General features: G+C 47.4%; 1 protein-coding gene across 1 annotated transcript; it reads left to right on the plus strand.

Moving 5' to 3' along the window:
• Positions 1–13528: 13528 nt before the first annotated feature.
• SLC25A48 (solute carrier family 25 member 48) lies at positions 13529–25166 on the plus strand (the record flags this gene model as incomplete). Its single annotated transcript, XM_084215914.1, has 7 exons — positions 13529–13574; positions 15218–15261; positions 18982–19053; positions 19712–19964; positions 21135–21383; positions 22595–22728; positions 25044–25166. 7 exons carry the CDS (start codon positions 13529–13531, stop codon positions 25164–25166), a joined length of 921 nt encoding a protein of 306 aa, XP_084072040.1.
• Between the last annotated feature and the right edge of the window lie 485 nt (positions 25167–25651).

A 25651-nucleotide genomic window follows, 5' to 3' on the forward strand; every position in this document is an offset into this window, starting at 1 on the left:
TCCCCAACATTTAAATGTATTGGTGTGCCCCCTGCCCCAAGGACTGGTGTTAGCAGAGCTCCCCTTTCTCTCCCAAGTCTGGATTGTGTCAATGTACATGATTTAATGACTTTATTTTGAACTGTGTTAGAAAGGAAGCTTTTGGCAAGTAGCATTTATCACAGAAGAGCAGAACTCAGCATGAAACAAAGAAGCTTAAACAGGTCCCTGCCCAGCAACGTGATGGGAAGGAATGGAAGTGAGTCATTAATAGGGAACAACTTGGCTTCCTTTCAGAACCGTACTTATGGTGAGTGACTAGAGAATACCTTGAATATACACCTCCATGCAAATACCAGAACATGCACATCACTGGGCAAGGCCAGGGCTGGGGGAACAGCACAGCTCTCCTGCTGGGACAGCCTAATCCAGGATTCGGGGCTTTGCCAACGCGATTTAGGAACCACATCAGAGATGAGGAGGAGCTGTGCTCTGCAGAGCAGGGGAAGGTTGAAGGCAGTGCCTGGGGGCTGTGCTGAATGCTGATCAGCAGCAGGAACACGTGGAAACACGAAGGAATGAAGAAGCAAGGGTTGCGAGGTCTGGTTATCCACAGGGAAGCTGATGCAACAGGAGGGGAAGCAGCTGTGCTCCTGTCCCACCTGGACCCTGGACTGGATCCCGTCAGTCTGTCCTGACACACAGACTGTTCCTGTACATACCTACAGCTATATCCTAAATCTCACCAGAACAAACGTGTTTGGACCCCAGTGAGGTACTGCCCAAAATAAAACTGTTCCTTAAAATATGAAAAGGTGGGCTGGGGTGAAGGCACAGGCTGGCCCAGTCTGCAACCCTTTCTCAGTTAATGATGCAGGTGGTAAGGGATGGTGAAAAAGCAACAGCCTGCTGACCTACATAATCCCCCATAAATCTATCTGTCCCTACCCCAGTGCTACCAGCTCCCATTCACTCCTCCCAGGCTCCTGGGGGCACTTTTGCCTTTCCCAGGAACACAAGCTGATGGGATTTGCAGGCGTTGGGCAAGGCAGGAATGCCAGCACCTGATCCAAATTAAGTAGTCCTTAACTTCTGCAGCAATCATTAGAGTTTCACATGTGGAAAAATGCATGTGCTGTGTATTTTAGTTTGTGGCCTTTTGTCAAGGCTGGTGTCCTTGGGCTAATTTCTGCTACTGGCAAATATAAATGGAAAAACGTATCCCCGAGGACAGCTGAACATCAGGATCGCCTGAGCTATAGACTCCTCCAAACTTGTGTTTGAAATATATCCACTGTGCAGGGGAATGTGCTCTGCTTTTCTGAGCACCCACCTCTGTGCATGAGGAATAACTTCTGTACTGGGAGGGTGACTGAGCACTGGGACAGAGAGGCTCTGGAGCCTCCTTCCCTGGAGATACCCAAAGCCACGTGGACACAATCCTGAATAATGTGGTCTAGGGGATCCTGCTTGAGCAGGGAGGTCGGACTAGATGGGTTCCAGTGGTCCCTTCCAATGTGAACCCCTCCCTGACTCCTGTGCATCAGTGACTGGATGGGGCACAGCCACCTGCCTGTCTGAGGGGAGACTGGGCCCCCTTCTCATGTTTCTAGCTGAGAAAAAAGAATGCCAAAGCCTAGAGGTGGCACAGAGCTCTTCCTGTTGCAATTACACCAAAGAGTAAGCACACTCCATGGTGGCTTGTACTGAGCAAAATTATCAAAGGCAAACAGATAAACTGGAAATTCTTGCAGGAGCAAGACCTGAAGGAAACTGGCAACACAAGCAATGCAAAGGGAGCGTGGTGGAGAGGGAGGGGTTAATCCTGCCTGGCTGGCCAGAGCTGTGAAAATAGACACCAACCTGCCTGGGAGGAGGCAGTGAACTCTTTCCCACTCCAAAGCTCTGCAATGGCTGAGACATCAAAACCCCAATACAATATAAAGCTAACAATAGGGCCTGACAGCTGCACAGTGTTTGAACAACGCCTCGGATGGGGAAGCTTGTGAAATCCTCTGCATCCCACCAGAGCATGGGAGCTGCAGCTTTTCCTGGCTTCTCTGCCTGTATTTTCCCTTAAACCAGAGACTGTGCCCCTGGTCTCACCACATCCTTTCAGGGACCCAGCTCACACCCACAGCCACCAAACTTTGGATTTGCTCCCTCAATGCATTTCCTCTGGCAGCAGAGTGCTGATCCCTTCCTTTGGAGGGCTCACTCTCGTATGGCACCCTCATGAATGGGTGCTCTGGGTAAACTTGAGGGGGTCTCACTCCAAGCAGCTGCCCCGTTAGCACCTGATGATGGCTAATAACAATGATTAATGAATCTTAATCTTCCTGCCACTATTCTCTTTCATTAATATTTATATTTGGCAGATGTACCCCCAAGGGATAACTTGAGCTGCTAAGTATTAGTCTGCTATGTACAGCTGGTATTTTCTCCAGAAACTTTGAGGACATTCTTTGAAAGAGCATATTATGTGCAATTTTATTTTCAATTGTTAATGCTGTCACGTGTCAGCATAGAGAAGAATGTTTATTTTAGGTTTCCTTATCTGATGAAGTAAAAAAAAACTCCCTTAGATACCAACATTTTCATGAAAAAAAGGATCTGATGTAAAGGAATGATTACACACTTAAACAACTGGCATTATCACAGAGGTCAAGCTCAGCTATGGATACACCACTAAGCCTCCTAATTACAACAGGGTGTAATTTAAGGCATCTTTAGCTGACAGTGATTAAATGTGTGCCATTTTCCAGTTAGATGTATGTGTTCAGCTTCTGAAAAAAGTCTTGTGAAGCCTTTTTGGATGCATAAACATTCAATTAAATGATTTAGTTGAGTCCTCATAATTGGGCTGAAGTCTGTTATAACTAATTCATGACACAACATAATTAGCCAAAATGATTAATTGGTAATTATTCTATGAAAACAAATTAATCATTGTGTTTCCCAAATCAAGATCCTCTCTCTACACCACTGCAAACCATTTGGCTCTGGTCTGTGGCTGTCTTGATTTATTTCTAGTTATCCATCTATGTCCTGGCTATGAAATTTGGAGGAATCTCCTCCCGGCTCTCAGCAATGCACTCACAGCTGTAGCAACAGGCAGCATCAAAAACATTTCCCATTTTTTTAACATTTTATTACCCTCCCCAGACATGCCTGAACCTGCTGGCTGAATTTTGTTTTTCTTTGATGGTGCTCTCACTTGAAAGTAGGAAGGATAATCTTGCAATTATGTTCATATAAAGACTAAGAAAATGAGCAGATGAGGATGTGAAATACAGTCAGCCTTTGTGTCTGAAACACTCCTCAGCCCACACTCCTTCAACCTTACAGTTTCCAAAATGAATTGTTGAACCATGTCGGCACAGGGAAAGCACCAACAGGTTGTATATAAAACAAAAAGCTGCTGGCACAGTTGTGAGTTTTCTCCAGGAACTGCTGGGAATGCTCTGGCCTTTGGGAAATGTGGCTCACCATGTCCAGCACAGGGAGGGACAGCTGAGCTCACCCATCAGAGGGGTCTGGGGACAGCAATGGGCATGAAGGAACTTCACAGTCAGAACAGCCTCAAAATAGTCACAGAGCAATTTAGGTTGGAAAAGCCCTCTGAGATCATCGAGTCCTACCACGAACCCAGCACTGCCAAGTCCACCACTAAGCCATGTTTCTAAGTGCCATATCCACATGTCTTCTAAATCCCTGCAGGGATGGTGACCCCATCACTTCCCTAGGAATCCTATTCCAATGCTTGACAACCCTTCTGGTGAGGAAATCTTCCTTAGCAGCCAACCTAAACCTCCCCTGTACAACCTGAGGCTGTTTCCTCTTGTCCTAGAAGATTACAAAAATGGAAAAATAAATCTTTAAGTGCCTGATAAACACTTTTATCTTTGTTTGTTCTCAGAAAGAAAAGGAAAATCTGAAATGCTTTAAGAGGAGGGACACTGGCAGAAAGGGGAGGTGAGCTCTCAGGGAATGTGCTGGTCATCTGGAGAGAGAAGACACCATCCTTTAGCAGGGAGCACAAAAATTCTAAAACAGACCGAAATTGAAGGTTGTTCAGAATTTCCTGAGGAGAGATTTCAAAGGACATGCTTAAACAAGCAGGGCAGGCAGATGGGGTGTAAAACCACCCATGGGAGGTGGTTGGATTCGTGACTCGAGTGCGATGGAGCCGTATCCTGCTGGTCCCACACCGAGCTGGCAGCCCCTGCAAAGCTCTGTGCTGACTTCAGATGTACAGCCAAGATTAACCACAAACCCCTGCTGTCTGATGGGCCACTTGCCAAATAGTCCCTGAGTAACCAAAATCACATCTACCTGAAGCCCCTTGAGAAGAAGTCAGATTCCCAGTCTCAGTTTGTTCCAGCTTTTCAGGAACTATGGGGTGAAGCTGATTTCTGGAGCAGCCAGAAATTGGGTAAGGTGGTGGCTGGGTGGTGACTCCATGACAGCACTCCACCAAGTAATTTTTATTTAAAAGGAAGCTGGCATTGCTAGGTGACACAGAAGCCATCAGCTTCTTCATGCTCCAGGTATGATTCATAGCAGTTTTAGTATTTTAGCAGGGTAGGTAGCTTCAGTGATGTGCTAGAAGGGAGGGTTGAGCTGTTTTTCAGCTCGGGTGCCCTAGGGACCCTGTGCCGACTGCCAGATTGCTTCCTGGATGAGAGAGTAACTCAGCCATCAAACATTTTTTTACCCTTTGCATTCAGCTTTATGTACCCAAAGCTGTTCCTAATGGGGTGCAGATGTTTTTTAGACTGAGTTGTTACACAGAATGGGCAGGGGAAGGAACTACTGAAAACTTCAGGAGAAATGAAGGGAAATCACGGCACTCATGAATCACCAGCAATAAAGAGTTGGGGAGAAAAAACACAAACAACCTTTTTTGTTTTTTCACCAATCATTGCTGCTGTCTCAGGAGGGAAAGATGGGAGAGACAAGGACAATTGGAACTCTGAAAGTTCATAAACATAAAAACTCACAGAAGGAAAAGAAGAGGAGAAAGCAGAGGGTGTGAGTCTGTGCTGTGGTGAGCTGCAGTGAGAGCAGCAGCTTGGGTAGCTCAATCCTGACCCTGGCAATTAGCACTGTTAATTGCATTAATTGCACTAACTGTGTGACTTTGGGGATAGCAGCACACAGCCTCAGCACTACCTGCTGCAGTTATTTCCCTGTTTCCCTGGGATCTGCTGCTGAAGAACAGGATGCCTGAGCAGGGACAGGGATGAAGCCCCAGCACATCCAGGCGCGGCGCCTACAGCTTTGAGATTTGGTTGACACCAACTGAAGAAGACTCCATGCAGCAGCAAGCAGCTGTGGGGTAATAAAACAAGCTGGAAGTTTCTGCTTGCCTTCATGTACAGCAGGTCTGGACTAGTTTTATTTATGTGACTTTTCCACTGAGCAGCAGCAGCGATGGATGGAATGGAATGATCTTTGAGGATTTAAGAACAAGTCTCCTGATGCTTCTTCTAAGTCCCTCGCTGAGAACATTTTTCTCCCTTCTGTCTTTTTATTTTCTGTCTTTTTGCAAGCAAGATGCTGTGGTTTGAGAGGCAGGGTGGATGGGCTGGATGCCACATGTCCTGTTGAGGGGGATGCTGAGGCTGGAAACAGGAGCCTTCTGCCTCCTCCCTGCACAGTCCCAGCCTGCCCTTGGGAGGACCCTCATTCTCCCTTGCCTATTCCTCACCACATGCTCACACAGCAGTAGTAACAAAAATTCAACCAGCTTTGGACTGACTCTGACATTATTTCTCCTGATAGGGATAGGCAGAAAGCTGGAAAAATTATGTTGAAACTATAATTAAAAAAAAAAAAAAAATCACACACAAAAAATAAAAAACAAACCCAGAAAACCTGAGCAGGTAAAAATATTCCATCTGGGAAAATGTCAGTCACAACTCGAAAGGTCACCATTACCTTTGGCCCATTCAGACCAGTCTGTTGGCTGCATCTGTTAGCTGGCACCAGTGTGTACCCTCTGAATAGAAAATAATTGCATAGGTGATGAGCCAAATGCTGAAAATCATGGTCCTCAAGGTGGTCTGGAGGAGTGGGGGAGCTGCAGCTGCCTTTGCTAGAGAGGCAGGATTAGAGGAAACCCAAGGGCAACCAGGAGCAAAACCATGGCAGGAATTTTAAGGGAAGAAAACAGCTTTCTAAACCATTGGGTAGTTGATCATGAGAAAGGCAAATGAATTTAATGCTGAAATGAAATGGATTCAAAAGCCATCATGAAAAAATTATCCGAGTGCTGAGTCCTGTAGAAGCTCCTCAGGATGTGCCATGGTTGGAGAGGGCTGGTGGTCCCCACCATCACCTGCACCTGTGTCCTCACCCCTGCCCCATCCTGGTGTCCCCTGCAAGCACCACAGTGAAACCTGTGCCATGCTCCTCTGAAACACAGAAAATCAAACTAAAGGGCAGAAAGCAGCATTTGGTAGTAGGAGCACAGCCTGGTTTTATCATTACTGAGGGAAAGAAGCTGTCTTTGAAAAGAGAAGATGAAATTTTGAATGTTACCAAAGGAGTGAATTACTGACACCTGGCAGGTGATGCTGCAGGAGAGCTCCAGCTCTGAGCCCCAAGGGTGGGACTGACAGCCCAGCAGTGCCTGGACCATTCCTCAGGAACAAATGGAACATTTTCAGGTTGGTAAAACAAATAACAGCTCATGCCAAATGCTGGGAAGAGACAAAGATCCTTAAGACTGTGACAAAAAACTATTTTTATACTTCATCAGTGCAGGGAGGCCAAGTTGTGGTTTCCTCATCATCAGATTAAAAAGAAATAGGGATATAGATCCTTCCCCCACAGCAAGGAAAACACAGCTTGTGCAAAGCCCATTGATCCTTCCTGCTCTGCTCCAAGTGATGAGCCTGGCCTCACTGAACCCCCTTCTCTGGCTTCCCCCTTCAACCACACCAGTCTGGGGACTCCTGGGGTGTGCTGAGACCCAGCAGGAGCTACAAGACCCTGCTGTGCTACATGTCCAAACAGGGTTTTATCCAGGCTACAAATCAAGGCAGGGTGGGATGTGCTTTTCTCTGTCCTATTCGATCAAAGGGCTCAGACACAGCTGTAGCATCCCGGTCTGTGCCGAGCCTGAAGTGACATCCGAGCAGGAAACTCCTGAACATCCCCTGCGTGCCGGGGCTGTGTCCTGCTGTGCAGAGTCCATCTCGGCACTGGTGGGTGAACAGCACCCTCTGCAGCCGCCCCGCCTGCCAGAGCAGGAAATCAGCCTCGCAGAAGCCTTTGAATCGTCTTCCTCTGTAAATGGAGACCGTGAATTCTCGTTAAATTATCATAAACCTGCAATTGTGATACCAGCTTCATGTAAAGCCTATCAGATAGGCTTACTTAGCAAAGCCAGCTACAGCAATGGATGCTTTGAAGATCTGGGCAAACTCTAATATGTTTAATTTCTTGTCATTGTGCCTGCTTGGAAACAAAATAATAAAATTGTTCCAGTTAGCCACAACCAAATAAAATATTTTGCAGGATATGGGGAATATGTTTTCCAAAACAAAACAAAACAAAAATATTCATGTGCTGAAATTTAGAAGTCAAGCGATTTTATATGATTTTAGAGAGCTGAAAATATCTTCAGCTTCTAAAAAGAGACTCTCCCAGCTAAAGCAATAATTTTCCTTCCCCGGCGCCTCAGGAGGGCTGTGAGTGTTTCTCACAGAGACAGATGTACGGAGGAAGGGGTAAAGCTGAGATCTGGAGGGAGGGCAGCGGGGGAAACTGCTCCAAAAACACCGTCAGGAGGCATTTCCAGGGCGGGAGTTTATCCCATTTCCTTTTGGTGGCACTGTCGGCCCGAATATTATCGAACATCAGGTCCGGGTCCTTGGGGTCTGGCGCTCTCAAGGTACCAAAGTCTGGCTCTTGGTGCTGTGGGAAGTACATTGCAGCAATTTGTTTCTGTTGCTTTCATAGGTTTTGGAGGAAAAGTGTTGATATATGCAACAAGGTAATTAGTCAGCATTGCACCTGTGACAAACACCTGAAGTTTTTGTGCTAAGTTCCTTTTGGTAGTGCTGTAGACACTGGTGGTGTCTCTGGAACGACAGCAGGGATGTACAGGAATGAGCCACTGGCAAAATAACACATTTAGAAGAATAAACATTTCCTTGAGCTTTGGACAGACACCACAAGAACACAACTCAGACCAGACCTGGGCTCTGATCCACAGACTTCCAGAGTGCAAAGCTCTAGAATTTGCACACCAGGACCCAGCTCCTGCTGTAAAGCCCAGCAGCCTGGGCTGTGTGGAGCCCAGCGTGGGGATGTGGGTGCTGAGACATCCCACAGCAACACCAAACCCAGTGGGAGATGCTGTCCTGCAGGGAAGTGACCCTTCACAGCACCAGGCTGGGAGAGCCAGCTGCCTGGATGGCACGGGGACCATGGGTGACAGCAACTGCTTTAGCCAGGATTTCACTGGCTCCCTTTTTTCCTTTGCAATGCTTCTCACAGCCTCTCTCTGCCAAAGCCCAGCAGAAGGCCTGGCTCCAGGAGATGGGCAACTCTTCAGCACACAAGCCCCCAGCGAGCTCCAGGGCAGGTCACACACCTCCTGTCCCAGGGAAAGGAGACACGGGCAGGCATTTGTTCTTGAGCCAAAATGCACAAGGACACACCCAGCTCCAGCTGAAGGTGCAGCACTCTTCCCTGCTTTACTGGACTTCAAGGAGCCTCCAGAGGGACCTTCCTGTAATTGCCATGGAGAGATTTGCAAAGGGTGAACAGGATTTCTCCAGCAGACCCGAGGCTCTGCTCCCCATTTTCCCATCTTCACTCTGCTGATTTTTCCTACCCAAGCCCTTCTCACCTTGATGCTGTCTTGATTTTTCCTTTCACTACAGTGATGCTGCAAGGCCTTCCAGAAAGGATGAACACAAATTCTTCCTATAGACTCCACAGTGAATTAATGGGGCTTTAATAGGACTTTGTGAGCAGGGAATCAGCGAGCCTGAACACAAACAAAGGATGCTTCTCCATTAACACAAATGAGAAACTGTCTCACTGTGCCCATTCAATCAAAGCATTGCCCACAAAGCAGTGGTGTTTGCTTCTCTCATGTAAATTTTCCTGCAGCTTTCAAGCACCAAGACTGGTATTTGCAACTTTGAAATCTCTGGTTAACTGTGTTTGCAATTCCTCTCCCTGGTGGTATTGATTGCAGAGATGAAGAAAAGGTGTTGGATGGTGTTTGGAGCTGCTCATGGAATGTCTGCCCTGACTGCTGGCTGGTGCTCAGCCAGGCTGGGATCTGGGGGGATATGTTAAATATGTTAGATATGTCAGATATGTTAGATATGTTAGATGTGTCAGATATGTCAGATATGTTAGATATGTTAGATATGTTAGATATGTTAGATATGTTAGATATGTCAGATATGTTAGATCCTGGTGCTGGAGGCTGAGGGCTGTTGGTCCCAGCTCTGTGCAGCTCCATGGAACTGCATCAGCTGGGCCCTGCCTGTAGGTCTGGAGAGAGATCTTCTCATGGGATAGCAGCTACTTCAGGCATTCATCAGAAGAGTTCCCTAAATAAAAATAAATAGATAGAGATGATTGACATGATATGATTGATATGAAATGATATGATATGAAATGATATGATATGATATGATATGATATGATACGATACAGATACAGATGATGAAAGGACCAGAGGATTCCCTTCACTGCCTTGTTCTTCCTGAATGCTTCTCCTCCAGTAAACCCTACCCAGGTCCTGGGCAGGGAAGGGCAGAGAAGAGCTTTTCAGCTGTTCACAGCGGGGCCCTCCATGCCTGTTTCTGGTGTGTTTGTAGTCTCTAATTCATCTGCCATGCACATTCCTGCAGAGCAGGCACTCACGTTTTGCTGCCTACAGAAACAGGCTTGTTTGGTAGCTCCTGGAGGGAAAAACTATTTCTGCTATGTGCCCCCTGACACGTCTTCCCACAGCCTGGATCTGTCTGGTTGCTCTAGCCATGAAGTTGTCCTCCTATCACCACTTACACATTGCTTCAGACTGTTTATACATTGCTTTTTAAAATTTACTGGGCTTTGCTCGTGCAACTCAGCCCCTCAAAGAGACACCAAGCATTAGAATGTGGGACCAGTGACTCTGGCTGCAGAAGTGAGGTTTAATGTCATTTCACTTGTACCTTGTCCAGCAGCTTAAGCCATTATTTGTTACTACTAACAGGTTAATATTTTAAAGGGATTTAAAAGGAATTTGAAAGTGAATTTACAGTGAAATGCATCCTAGCCCAGAAATCATTTACAGATGGATATGAAATTAATATCTCCTTTCTATCTCTAACATATTCTCTGAGTCCCTGCTGAGTTAACTCTTTAATTCCCAGAGCAATTAACTGTGAATCTACCACAAGTTCCTGAGTCTGTTCCAGTTCCTTCACTGCAATGCTCTTCCAGAGAAAATACACAGCTCCAGGTAAGACAGTGGGAAATTCCTTCCTTTTTATTGGTAGCATTATAAACCTGCTGTGGAAACTAAGTAAACTGATCAAAAGAGAGTGGTACTCTAAAAAAAAAAAAGGGGGGGGGGATTGTGGTTGAGAAGGAGGCAGAATCCAGATTGTTCAGGATGGCACAATCTCCCTGCTTCCCTCTTGGCAGGGGGAAGAGAATTCCTCATCCCTAATCGAAACCACACTTATCTCCCTCTGACCAGCACTTGTGAGTGGCTACAAGCCAGGCTGGGACTCAGAGCAGCAGAAAGGATGGATCCCTTCCAGCTCTCCATACGCCTCTGCTGCCTGTTACCAGTAAAAGGAGATGCCCTGCCAGCTGGGAGATGGAGGTGTGTGCACAGGTCTCCACAAACAGAGCTGTATTTGACAGCAGCTGGTGGAGATAAGAGCCCCAAGCCTCTGGATGTGGCAGCGTGCTGGAAAGGGCTCCTGAGAGCAAAGATGTCCCTGTCCAAAAGCAGCTTTGCTTTAGTGGCACCAGCTCAGTCCACTTTGGTAAAAATCACAGAAGCACAGTTTGGGTTGGATGGGAACATTAAACCTCATCCAGTTCCAACCTGCCTGCCAGGCAGGGACACCTCCCACAAGGCCAGGCTGCTCCAAGCAGCAGAAGGAGCTGCAGCACAGGTTCACCTGTGCATAACCAGAGAGGTGCCTCAGCCTGGCTGGGAGTGACTCACCTGCTCCCAGCCCACGTCTGGCACTGGGGATGAACTCTCTGAGTGGCAGCCACTGTGCTTCAGGGACAAACAGCCCTCAGCAGCCCCAGAGGAGCAGGACATGAGGGGCTGAGCAAACACTGGCTGTCCTGCCCACACAGGGACCATCCACAGGTTTGTGGGCACTGCTGTCAGCAGGAGCCTGGAGCATCCTGCACCCCTGGGTGTGCCCACAGGGACAGCTGCCTCCCTCCAGCCTGCCCCAGCCTTCCTGCCTCCCTCCTCTAGGCCAGGAGCTGTTTAGAGTAAACCCTCCATAACACTCAGTTACAGGTTCAGTGTTGCACAAAGACCGTGTCCAGTATTTTCCCTGAGTTAGCAGATGTTCTGAATTTGTCATGGAAATGTGTTACTCCCAGTTAAAGAGAATTCATATGATTAATGATTAATGTGCTATCTGAATAATTGGCTCATTCAGCCAGCTTTTCTTCTGGTTGTGCGAGAAAATGTGCATGAAAAATGAGGCCAAAACCCTTTTTCTGTCTTAGTCTATATGTAGAATAATATTTCTTCTAAAAAGAAGAAAGCAAGTTTAAGAAAACAAATAACTGACAAGTTTCCACAGTGCTTGTGCACACATGTTCTCTCCAACATTTATCCAGGACCACAGTCCCCCTCAAAATTCATTAGAGATGTGGTGCTTCAGGAAATCCTTCCTCAGGAAGAATGAGCATTATATGCATTGAAAAATCTAAAGTTTCAGGTGTAGATTATCTGAGCTGATAACCATGCACACAATATTAAATTTCTATAAGCAATTTCTAGACAAAAGCCCCCTTCAGCCAACTGGGTGATAAGGTTTCCTGTGTATATGTGCATGCACATAAGGGAACATTGTTTTAAGGCCTTTTTGTGGAACATATAATTTAGCAATGGAAATACCAAATTTTTAAGGAAAAAATTAAATATTTGTATTTTCAGCCAGTATTTTGGCATTCATTATTTCTTCCTCACGAGCTACCAACATTATCTATAGTTACCAGAACACGTAGACAAAATACATTTCCAGAAAACCCAACCTTCCATTTAAGGAAGTCAGTGTAGAAAACCTGGTGCCAATCTTGTCAGAAAGCCTCCAAAACTGACCCAAGGAACTGCCACCTACAGAAATCTAGCCTAGACAGAATAAAATTTGCTTTGGGCTGTAGTATAAACCTCAGCCAGATGAATGTGTACAGGGGCCAAGGGCCAAGACATCTTTTTTGGAGCAGTCATGGCCCTGAAGTCCAAGAGGTCATTTCTGATGGAGTTGGTGAGCACAAGGAGAGCTGGTTGAGGATGGTGAGGGGGTCCTATGCTGAGTGGCCAGGTGCTGTTCAGGTGTAAAACATCAGATTTGCTATTTGAAAATGCCACAGAAGAGGCACAATAGCCAGGTTGGGCTCCAGATCAGGTATTTGTGATTCAAGAGAGGGAGCCCAGCCTTCAGCCCCAATCAGAAAGGGATGTTAGGAATCCCCAGAAAAAGGGTTGAGATCAAAACAGAAAATATCTTTATTCTACTGAGCGGTTCTTTCCTATCACTTGTGGCTCTGGCTGCACAGTTGAAAGGCTTTAAACAAAAATGACTGAGGAGGGTGAAAAGGAACGTCTTGCATGAAAGCAGAATACACCAGATCTGGAATCTTGGCTCTGGGAAAGACAGGACAGAGGGAGAAGCATGCAGTCAATGTATAAGAAAATTGAGATTTCTACATAGAAGGAATCATCCAGGGGGCAATTGTTCATTGCTTCCCAAAATACAGAAATTGGAGTCATCTTCTGGAAAGATTATAAAGAAATTGGAGTTATCTCCTGGAAAACCCATACAAAAATTGGAGGTATCTCCTCAAACGATGACCCAGTCATTTCAATGAAGGGAACGGAGATATTTTTCAACTGACTAAGGGTGCAATACTCCTCATCTCTGTACTTCCATCTCCAATTCGCGAGTGTACATGACCTTCCCACATCCCTACCGTTCCCCCCGTTCACGCTGAGCCCCTTCCCCGCTGCCCGCCCAAGCAGCGATGCTGTTCCTCCGCTCCTCGGCGCCCCGCCCGGGGCGATGCGCAGCCCTGCGCGCCCCATCCCCGCCGGACGAGCCCCGGTCACGCCCGCCCGCCCCGCGACCCTCCCCGCCCCGGCCGGGCGGTGTCCGCGGCCCCCGCGGCGCCTTTAAGCCGCGGTGCGTGATGTCACAGCGCTTGGAAGCCGCGGAACGCCGAGCGCTCGGAGCCCGCACGGCTCCCGCACGGAGCCGCGGCAGCGCTGCCCGCGGGGATCCCCTGCCCGCCGGGACCCGGCACCCGGCCCCGCGGGACGGGCATGGGGAGCGTCCAGCTGCAGGACTTCGTGGCGGGCTTGGTGGGCGGTGAGTGATGCCGGGAGCGCGGCTGGGGAGGAGGCGAAGGGCGCACGGCGGGGGTACCCGGGGATGGACCCCTCCGGTGGTAAACCCCTCCGGGGATAAAGCCTTCCGCTCCGGTGATAAAGCCCTCCCCTCCGGGGATAAAGCCCTCCGGTGATACAGCCCTCCGCTCCGGGGATAAACCCCTCCGGGGATAAAACCCCCGGGGATAAACCCCTCCGGATCACCCACGGTCTGTGCCTCCGCCCGGCGTCCCCCACGGTTTGCTTTGCTTTGCTACACAAGTGCGGTTTAATCCCACTTCCACAGGCGGGATAGTTAAAATTCGAGTTTAGAACTTGTGATACTGCTGTGCGGGGCCGGTTTCCAGAGGCCCCTGCACGCCCCTGCCCCCGTGGCTGGAAGGGGGCTGGCAGCTCTCAGCCCGGGGCTCCCCGGGTCCCCATCCCCGGGGGAGGCACTGCCGGGTCCTCACCCCGCCACAGGGCTAATGGCCACGGCAGGGATTGATCCTGTCTGCCGGGAATTCCGATGGCAAACAGCGGGGAACAGATAACAGAAAGAAAAGGAAGGGACGCGTAGAGGCGTCAGTAATGGGCAAGATTTACGGAACTGACCAGCTGAGAGGGCGACAAGCTCTGCTGCCCCCGGGGCTGCAGCAGGACAGGGTCACCAGCCACAGCAGAGCAAACCTCTGCTCAGGTGACCCTTCCGACCCGACACAGGAGCAGGGCGTGAGGTGGCTCACACGTGTCCTGCCAGATGAGGTTAATGAATTAGCAGACTAAAAAACCCAAAGCCTCTGCCAAATGTTTGTGTGAGCAGCTGATTTTTGGATCTCTGTAGGCTGTGGCTGCTCTCTCTGCCCCACTGCCCTGTGTTGTAGCTGCACCTGTGGCAATGGGACAGGATGTCCTGGAGGTGAACCAGTGCTCTGCAGCAGTGACAGCTGAGAGTTTTCATTCATAGCACTAGACCATGGGTGCTCCCAGGTCTGGGAGGAGAGGGGACATTTTTTTAACACATTTTTAGAAAAGTCATAATGTGTTGACCACGGACATGATGCACCTGTGGCCATTGGTTTGCACAGAGATTTGCTGGTGAGGAAGCATCACAATTTACCCACTCTTCACAAGCCCTAAAACTTGCCAGTGTTGTTTGTTACAAAGACACAAAATCATATCCTGGCCATGGCACACAGGTGTTCCATTCTCCTGGAGAGAGGGAAACCAAACTGTGCTCTGTGCTGCCACGAGAGCTCCTGGTAGTGAGTGGTGTGAGTAGGTGGGTGAAAGGTAAGAGACTATGGGCCAATTTCCCCCCAGAGAACCATGGGGAGGAAGGCAGGATGGCACTGGCCAGTTTCAGGAGTGCAAAAGGGGTTGGTCCTGGACAAATATACAAACATGAGTTCTCCTTCTCTGGTGCCTTTGAGATGTAAAGCTGAAGGAGTCCAGGAGAGTGTACACAGAAAAGTGTTTAAGCTCAGCTTTTAGCTGTTGTCAGGGAAGGGGCATCCTGCTGGTCATTGCTCTGGCTAGGCCCCTTACAACTGTTCCTGTGGAAATCTCTTCTCTAAACCCATTGCATCCTCTCCTGCCACAAAAGCTCCAGTGCTGTGCATAATACTTTGCTTTCATCCCCAGGAATTGCCAGTGTGGTTGCGGGCCATCCCCTGGACACGGTCAAGGTAAAACCCTTTGAAATGTGTTCACATGTCACCACCCAAACCCCCATCAATTCAGACCTTCTCTCTAGCTGATGCCTCAGAGGACCTTCACTTATCCCAAAGGGGAATTTGGAATGTTTTCACAGACTTTCTTCCTCTCCAATGCTCATTTTGAATGAGAAACTAAAAGAACTGACTGATACGTGCAAGTTCCTGTGTGAAGAATTAATGCTGAAAATTAACCTGGCCCTACTTAATGTGGGGTTCACTGAACAGTTCTGGCAATGTTTTATTGAACTTTGCCACAGACTAGTATTCAAAGGGCAATGAGGGCACTGTATTTGTTTTGCTGCAGGCACATTTTTATGTTTTCCTAGTGCTGGTAATGCTGAAAGGGCAGAGTTCTGAAATTGTTATCCCAGGGCTGTGACACACAGTGTTTATGATTCCCTCATGATAATTATTCCTCCAACGGAAGGATTTAGAGAAGTAAGAAGGTATTTGTCAGCATGATGCAGACAAGCCCACACACATACCAGGGCATCCTGACTCAACCAAGCTGACCATCCCTACTGCTGCAGAGACAGGGAGGAGGATCCTGCTCCTTTCTTTTTTTTTGCCCAGGCATTTCTGGGCAGCTTTCATCACTTTAGCTTTTCTGCCCTTGTTGGGGTTGTTCAGCCTGAAGAATAGAAGGCTACAAGGAAATTTTATTGTGGCCTTCTTGTACTTGAAGGGGGTCTAAAATAAAACCAGAATTTTTAGCAGGGCCCATTGCCATAGGACAAGGGATATGGGTTTTAAGCAGAAAGAGAGGTTTAGACTAGATATAAGGAAGACTTACACAAAAAAAGGTGGTAAAACACAGGGCTGGCAGAGAGGTGTGGGGATCCCATCCCTGGAAGCATTCAAGGGCAGGATGGATGGGGCTCTGAGCAACCTGGTCTAGTTGGAGATGTCCCTGCTCACCGCAGGGAGGTTGAACGAGATGGCCTTAAAAGATCTCTTTCAACTCAAAATTACCAGCAATTCCGTGACTCTGTGTTCCTTGCTCTGCTTCAAGCTTGGCTCTGGCACCAGGAAGGGCTGCCAGCTGTGGCAAACCCAAAAGCCACCGGTCATGTTTGCACCCTCCACCCTTTGGAGGGCGATGCCAAGGAGGCAGGGCCCAGCATGGCCCACACCACATCCCCTCCCCAGCCATCACAGCCATCCCCTTGCACACACCAGGCTCTCCTGGGATCAGGAGGTGCCCAGCCAGCCCCATTCTTTCTGAGCTGCTGAAGTGATACCCCAAGGGCATCCCTGTGCAAAGGTGGGTGCAGACCCCACATGGGAGGAGCCCACATCCCCCAGCCATGGGCAGGGCACAGGCAGCAAAGGCAGGCTCTGCCCAGCATTGCCAAGGCAATCTCCATCACTGCCTGGCCTGGGAGAGTTTGCCTCTGAGAATCCTGCTCAGAAACATCAAGTTTGGATGCCAAGGTAGAGCAAGCCCATCCTTCAGTGCTTATAAAGACAATTGTCAGGCTGCCCCCTCTTGCTCTTGGCTTTGGGCAAGGCTTTGCCTTGGGAATACCAAGTAGGCAGACTTGTTATGTTCCAAATTCAGGAGCAGAAAAGGGGAAAAGAGTTTTTACACAGCACTAGGCCAGCAAAGGGGCTGCTCAGCAGAATCTGCAGCCTCCAGGGGATCAGTGTCTTTCCCCATCTGAGGGAGGAGGCAGGACTGAGTATAAGGCTCTGTGGGGTAAGCGGCATCTACACCACACTTCCCATCAAGTCACCTCTTCCCCCCTTCAGCCACCTCTTCCCATCAAATCCCAGCAGCTGATTTTTCCTACGTCCTTGAAAAACTCTATAAAACTTGTGGCTTTACTCACTTTTCTTCCTATCCACTGCATTCATTTCCCCAGAACTTTCTTCAGCTTCTGGGTGTCACCCAAGAGCCCTATCTAATCAAAACATAACAAAAAGGAGAACTTTGCAGAGGTATATCTATACTGGCAGTGGCTGACTTTGTCACAGATGCCAGCAGGGATTTCAGTGCTGGCTGTTAACAGATTAGCTAAGGGACGTGTGTGAGAACCAGATTGTGAGAACACTCAGTTGCCCCCAGTTACTCAAAAAATATATTAACTTGAACCTCTAAATACCTGGTTACTGAGTAAAAGAAAAAAAAAAAAAGCAAAACCAAAACAAGCCCATGGAGGCAAAGTGGAAATGTCTGGGTTAAGATGAACCCAGGGCTGAGCACTTGGGTCACCTTGTGCTGGGTCACTCTGGGTGTAAGCACCTTCCCCTGGTCCCCCAGCCCTGCTATCCCCAGTGTGAGCCACAGTGTGCCCAGTCTGCACCCGTGGTCTGAGCCTGCCCACACTGCCCAACGTGTGCTGCTGAGCCACGGCAGCAGCTTCATGTACCAGCTTGCTCTGAGTGCTCAGCACATATTCTGCTTTGGCTGCTGCTTCTCTGTGGCCTCTGGCCAGGCCTGGAGTGGGGCAGGGATGCTCCATGTGTGCAGAGAGCTGCATGGAGACACCCCGGGGTGAGCCTGGGCTGACTTTGGTCCCTCCTGCTCCTGCCAGGGTCCCACGGCAGCACTGGCAGCCTCTTGCAGGGCTCTGGGCCAAGTGATTGTACCATCCAACCGGCTGTTTGCCATCCAAAAGCTCCCACCAGCCATGAACTCTGGCAGACACGCATTCCTTTGGGTGTTAAACTCCCAAATAATTTCCTGCTTCACTCTGGTTGAGCTCAGAGCTGAGCCAGTGGATGGGATTGGACACCATCCCTCCAGCACAGGTTGGCAGTGTCCCTTCAGCTTTCATTGCTAGCAGCAGTGCTGATAAATACAGTCAGAAATGTCCCCATTTCCTAAAAGCATTCCTGATGGAGCACGTGTGTCCTATAACAAATGAGCTCTGGCCTCAGCCAAGATGAAGCCTGAGGTGCTGTGAAATGAGCAGTTTCCATTTCCTTGCACACCTCTAAGCCCAAAGAAGGCATTCCTTGTTAGAATGTTTCTAGTGCAACCTTGTGAGCAGCTCGAATGAAAGATGATCTAAATATATACATATGAGAAGGGGAAATGCCTAATCCTGAAGGCTTTGTTGTGGCCTACCTGCCATTTCTTACATCCCTTGGAAGATGTATAACTAATTTGTTTTCCAGAAATAAAATGTCTTTATTTGAAATGATATGAAACTGTTTTTGAGTGAAGCATGGGTAATTTCTGAGACGGTGCTGAATTGTTTTAGCTCCAATTAGTATCTCTGTGTCTTAAAATCCACCTTGGAGCAGAAGGGCCCCTGAAGCCTTCCAGGAGAGCTCACCTCTCCTCTCTTTGCAACACATCCCAGACTTCCCTGAGAGTCTCCAAATGGAGAAGACCACACCAATCTCTGATTTCCACATACATCAGGCCCTTGCCAATGATAGCACTGCACACCAGCAGCCTGCTCTGCTGGGCCAGGGTGGCTGGTCCAGGCTGGAGAGCAATTTGACAGTCATTGATTCCAGATGTTGCAGAGAGCTTCAGGCTGTGAGATCCTGCTTAGCCTTGCTTCTGGCAAAGTTCAAGAGGGTGGGTGCACATATATCTTATTTTATTGCTCAGTTCTCTTTACAACTAAGTAAGGACTTGCTCTCAAAGCAAAGTACACATTGTTTACATAGCATGAGCCTCCATTGGGCTGGAAACATAGGATTTTAATCACGTTTTACAAATGTCTTTTGCAGACTCGTTTGCAAGCTGGACAAGGATATGGAAATACACTCAAGTGTGTTCTCACTGTGTACAGAAATGAGTCTGTAAGTACTTCATCATACATTAAATGTGCTGGTAGAAAGTGCAAGTCAATAAATAGATAAATACATAAAGCAATTGTACAAAATGCTGTTGACACCAGCAGTTATATAAAGACCAATAAAGTTTATGCAATTGAGCCTGCAAATCCCTCCAGCCTTCTCTTGCTTAACTCTAAGGTTAAGTCACCACTTGGTGACTCCTATAGGGAAAAGGGAGATCCCTGGCATGGAATGATCAGTGTCTCCACATGAGTTGCACCCACAATGACTCTTTTGCCTGATCCCACTGGCAGAGGTCTCCCAGAAGGACTGTGCTGAATTTGGTGAAGCCAGAACAAACACTGTCTATATGAGGCACTTCTCCATGGGCTCCTGTGCTTTCAGCCATATCCCATATTCTGTACAATCTTTATAAACCTTTAGCAGCATGAATCAATTTCCTTTGCTCAGCATGGGCAAACAGTTGGTTCCAGGAGACATCTGCTTTTGGATTTCCATTTCATCCCTGACTATGGCAGGGGATTAGAACAAGACAACTTTCCAAGTCCTTTCCGACCCAAACCCTTGTGTGCCTCTCTGATTTCTAACCCGATAGACAAGTTGGGGTTTACACTGCTCAGTCCTGCTCAGACTCCTAAGCCCTGCTCCCTTTCCTGGGTAGCTGACCGGCTTCTTCAAGGGCATGTCCTTCCCACTGGCCAGCATTGGCATCTACAGCTCGGTGGTGTTCGGGGTCTTCAGCAACACGCAGCGGTTCCTGAGCCAGCTCCGCCACGGGGACCCGGCCGCCGCGCCCTCGCTCGCCGACATGACCCTGGCCAGCCTCGTGGCCGGGGTCATCTCTGTGGGCATTGGCACTCCCGTGGAACTGGTCAAGATAAGGCTCCAGATGCAAACACAGCCCTACACCAAAGGTAGGAAGCAAGAGTTTCGTCTACCTCTCTCCAGTTTTTTGTACCTACGCAGAGCTTTACAACTTTGGTCAAGGCTGGGCTTTCTGCTGACTTGTGCTGCTGCAGTTGGGCTCAAAGTTCTCCCTTTTGCCTAAGGATGGACCCCATCCTGCTCAGCTCAAGGGAAGGGTTTTTATCAGTGGCATTTCCAGACAGTTGGGATCTCTAAGGAACATGAGGCAGGTCTGCTCAAGACCAGATGCTGCAGAAATTGGGAGTGCCTGGGCTGTGGGGTCCCCTGGAGATCCCAGCAGCAGCACCATGGCTGCCAGGGGCAATGCCAGCTCCCCATCTCCCTCTGCACACACTCAGTCCTACATATAATTACCCATAAACCTCTGTTATTCCACCCTTCTCTGTTCAAAAGCAGAAGTTTCCCATTTGCATTTAAAAAATGACTTATTTCACACAGGGTTCCAGATAGCCCAGGTGTGAACAGGATGGGTCAGGAGGGGACACCAGCAGGATGGCAGTGGGTGGTTGTTCCCTGTCCACAAGGCAGAAGGGGCTGCCTTGCTTTAGACAGCAGCTGAATTCCATTGCAGGCTGCCAGCATGGAGCAAACTCCACCAGAGCCCATGCACAGCCAAATAAAGGCATGGAGCATCTTCAGAGCTGAGCACCTTGGATTTCAGCATTTCACCTTTCTCACAACTACAGTCATGGCATTTAACTGTGAAATGCTGGCACTCTTCTGTTGCTTTGATAAAACAATATTATGTCTATTTTTAAAGTCTCCATGCAGCTTAGAAACCGAATGCCTTTTACAAAAACCATTTGGTCTGCATGGGAAGGGCCAGACTCTGAAGATGTTAAGGCTTTCAGAGATGTGACCTGGCATAAGTTGAAGTTAAAATCCATGAAAAATGGGTACATTGCCTTAAACTTATTTGGAAGCCTCCCTGGGCACATACCTACTGGGAGGTATTCCACGCATCTAAGAAAAATCTGTCTGAAGTGTCTACATGTTTTCTGAAAATAGACCTAAAACATTTTCCCCACATTATCTGCTGACTCCAGGAGAAGAAACTGGATGTCAGTGACTTCTAATCAATGGCAGTGGGCTTTGGAGAGGAGTTGTGTGGCAATATATCTATTCCAACGGTTGTATCTTTTTTTTCTTTTTTGTAGGAAACGTTAAACTAAATTCCACAGCTCCTGGATCTCCTGTGTACAGAGGCCCAATTCACTGCTTAAGGACAATCCTCCAGAAAGAGGGGATTCCAGGAATATACCGAGGCAACGTAGCAATGCTCCTGAGGGATGTTCCCGGGTACTGCGCCTATTTCATCCCGTACGCAATGTTCTGTGACTGGATAACTCCTCATGGAAGCATTGCTCCTAATCCTTTCTCTATCTGGGTGGCAGGGGGTGTAGCAGGTAAGCACCTTTACTTCCTCACAGCATTGGCAAAACAAGAACAGGAAGGTTCTCGGGGCAGATTACGAGGGTGACTCAAGGGCCACTGCATCCTCCTGAGCACCAGCAGAGGACACGGGACTGAACTTTCCTTCCCCAGGGCTGGGTTCCCTGGCACCACAGCTGCACTTTATGACTTGACAAACTTTATAGAAGTCGTGTTATCAGACCTTCCTTGGGCTCATTGTCAGTGAAGAGGAGAACAGACAGCGCCTTCATCTCCCTGGACACCTCAGGGCAGCCTGCCAATCCCATTGCCAGGGATATGCGGAAGCCAAGATGCCTCCAGAAGAGGACTTCAACCTGTTGGCTGCCCACCAGGAGGGTGTGCACCTACCCACACCTACCAGAAGCTCAGTTGACTGTTACTGATCCTCTTTTTTCCATATGTACCCTTAGCAGTAAACCTGGCATGTGTGCCCCCACCATGTGAAAGGTCACCCCTACTCCCACTCCCCACTTCTTGGCCATTTCTAAATTGCAGATCCATAAAGGCAAGTCAATCCCTAGCTCAGGTAATGATAACAAAATGCCTTCTCCTCAAACAAAGAGGCCCCAGTGCCTCTGGATGGTTTTGCTTGTGTGCCCCAACACTCATGTGGGTCCAGACAAACTCTTGTCTGTCCAGCTGGGCCGTGGATTGCAGTCATGTACTGATCTTTCCAGAGGCAAACCATCCCACTCAACTGCAGGCTGATCAATGGAAACAGGCATTTCTTTAAAGGAATGACAGGGTATCTCACTGTGTGGAGCCTAATCCTGGCAGCCTGAAATGCACCAACCTGTTATTTGTATCCTCAGCTCACACTTTGCTTTACAATGGAATTATCAGAAGACTCAGTTTTTTCTGAAATTTCCCCAAGCAGCAGCTCAGGCTCTTCCCATGGCATGTCCATGTTCCACTAGGAGCACAGCAGAACATGTATTTGCACCTGGAGAAGCCTCTCTTGGGCTGCCTGCATCTGATCAGCAACACAACCTCCAAAGTCTGAGCACCTTCCAGAAACAGGGAACTTTCTCCCAGAAGTACTGTTTCTGTGCCTGAGCAGGGTGAATGCCCTGAATGAAAATTGCATGAATATGATGTGATAGACGTGAATTTCTGAGTTCACTGACCTGCAGGCAAGGAAGTATAGAGAAGGAATTATTCAAACACTTCTGCATTTTTCCAGGAGCTGTTTCCTGGGCAGTATGTACTCCAATGGATGTTGTGAAAAGTCGACTTCAGGCAGATGGAGTTTATTTAAACCAGTACAAAGGGATCATTGACTGCATATTGCAGAGCTACCAGAAGGAGGGCTTAAAAGTAAGTGACATTTGAAGTTAAATCTGGTTATTAGGTATTTAATTGTCAATTGGAAAATACAGTGACTATTAAAAACCTATCTGCAGTGGTGAGAGACAGCTAATTCAGTCAGAGCTGAATTATTATGGCAGTAGGTAATTATTGTGTAGATTTCTTCTAAATCAAAATAGTGAGAGTTATAATACATGTTACATAATGAAGAAATGAATGACTGGGGAGTCACACACTGCTGTTGAAATTAAGTTCAAACAACATTTCATGTTAGTGCACTTAATCATGGATATAATTTGACTTATCATAAATCAGAGGTAGAAAGTCTTACCTCTGCAATTCTTCTGCAAAATGCAGAGGTCAAATGTTTCCCATTGACTTTGGTGTCAATAAACTGATTCCAGTGGGACTGTCCTGGCACTCTGGGTGTGTCTGGTCACCCTGGGCAATGCTTTGGTGGAATTAATGCTGCTTTTGCACTGCTTGCCCTCATTTTGCACCAAGGCAGAGTTGAATGTCAGCGTTCTTATATCAGAATTGCTTTCGTTTCGAACATGAAGAAGGGCTGCATGCCAAATAACTTATCTCCCTTTTCTGACTTTGTCTGTTAGTGTAATAAAAGATATTTGTTCTACCTGCAAACTTTGCCTCAGTTAAATGTGAATGGCAGAGAATAAGGGTTTGCAGCTTTATCATGTTGCCAAGGCATGGTTGTGGAAATAATGTCTTCTGATATTGAAATAAATCTGCATTTATCATTGGAACAGCATGTGGTCTCTTAGCTCCAAAGTGTTAATTTTCACATTCAGAGAGAAATGTAACAAGTTACAAACAGGAAAATATCCTGCAAAATCACAAGTGAGTGTGATTTCAGTATTTGCTGACATGCCACTATGTTATGCCAGCTGTCTCAGGAGCCTGTGGTCTGGTTCAGCTTTTGCCACTGAATGAAGAAAGTCACATTCATGTGAAGCACAAGCACCTGGAGGGATGCTGAGGACAGTGCTTGGACAGTCAGATGGGGACAGGGTGCCCAGGCTCTATGGTACCTGCCTTGTGCATTCCCCTTGGTGTGCACTTTCACAGCAGGGGGGCTGAAATGGGAATTTCCATGGGTTTTCCTTTCTTTCTCCATCCTCATCCTCATCCTCTGCCCTCCTTGTCCTGCCTGAACTAACTAAAAGAGTTTTCTGGTAGAGTTCTGTACTTCTTGTAGTTTTTCTGCCATCCCATCTAGCACCTGCCCAATAGCCACCAGTAGGATTGAGTAATTAGTTGAAAGCAAGACGGGATCCTGCTCTCATAAGGAAAATCTTTTTAAATGTTGGGAGGCTCACAACTGACAAATGGCAAACCCAGGGCTGGATGCTTTCATTCTGAGACACAGGAACAGCATTTTCAGTGCTGGCAATAACTGCCTGATGTACACAAATAAACACAACTATACCCTTGTCTTTCTCCACAGCCAGGTAGAGATAAGAAAAATTTATGCCTCTGGGCTTTTCATCCTAAGCCTTCATTATTATTTAACTTGGGTCTCTCTTGTTACTTTATGGATAATGCAAAAACATTGAATTTCCTCCCAGAAATGTTTCTTTCCTAACAAAATAAAACATCCCAACAAATCAAATAATATCCTAAATGTCCCAATACTGCAATTTCACATTGCAAGCCTTATCTAAACTACATTAACATATTTTGATTCTGTTTCAAGTCAACACTATGCTTAGGATTTGTTGGACACAAGATATGATGGTGTTCAGTAGAGTTCAGTAATTTCAGGGCAAAAATTGGTTATGTGCTTAAAACTAAGGGCTTCTGATCTTGAGGCCAAGATTTTTCCTGTTTTTTTGCAGTAGCTGTGGGAACTTTGCTGTTATAAAGCCTGGAAAGGGGTTTGATTGCTGATATTCCTTTTTACATCTGTTCTGAACTTGTGGAGTTTAGATTAGTGACTTGTGGTGATGAGCCTTGGGGGTTAATTGGAGTGATTTTGTGAGAAGTAAGCCAGCAGAGATCCCTCCTGGAACCACCATATTGTGAGCAGACTCACCCCAAAGTAAACAGTGTGTGTGCACTCTCACACACACCAGGGTGTGGTGTTTGCAGTGAGGAGCACAATCATGCCAAACCAGTGATTCTGCCACTCTGTCCCCTTCCCCAGTGCAGACCTCAGCCAAGACCAGCAGTGGGAGCATATCTTCCAAGCAAACCCAAAAGATTTGGTCCTTCAGAATCCTACCATAACTTCATTCAATGTTTTCTTTCTCTTCTTAGAATAGTCCATATATTCCCATGATCTAACCTTGCCTCATTCCCAACAGGTCTTTTTTAGGGGCCTCCTGGTCAGTACAATAAGAGGATTCCCATCAAGTGCTGCCATGTTTCTTGGCTATGAACTTTCTCTCAAAGCAATGAAAAGATGCCAAAGTGAGACCGATCCCTAACTTCCAGGTCAGCACATAAAGACCCTCTGAATTAATCCTTGAATTAATTAAAGAATTAATCTTTGAATCAGATGGAGTTGCAACTGCATAGAGCCGCTAAAAGTCACACAAATTACATGGGTACCCATACCTGAATAGCCAAACACAATTTGGGTCTGTGGGATTCAGAGCAGACTGCAAATGCCAATGGATTTTAGTTTCAGTCCACATCTCCTGGAGCTTCACTGTAATCTGTTCGGATTGTTGTGATTATTTTAATTCACATCAATCAGAAATAAAAATTTGAAAGTAAATTATTCTCTAATATTTTGTAAGTTTTGAAATATCATTTTTACTATAGTCCCTGCACAATGTTCTTTCCTCACTTGTTCTAGCCCCAAAGATATGAAATTAAGCTCTTAAAAAGTGCCTTGACTATCAAGTCACTGTTTCACTCTTTCCTGCTGTAATTTGGAGTTGCATAAAGTAGCAGCATTAAAAATATC

The sequence above is a fragment of the Fringilla coelebs genome (genome assembly GCF_963513975.1).
Source record: "Fringilla coelebs genome assembly, chromosome: 15".
Taxonomy (NCBI): Eukaryota; Metazoa; Chordata; class Aves; order Passeriformes; family Fringillidae; genus Fringilla; species Fringilla coelebs.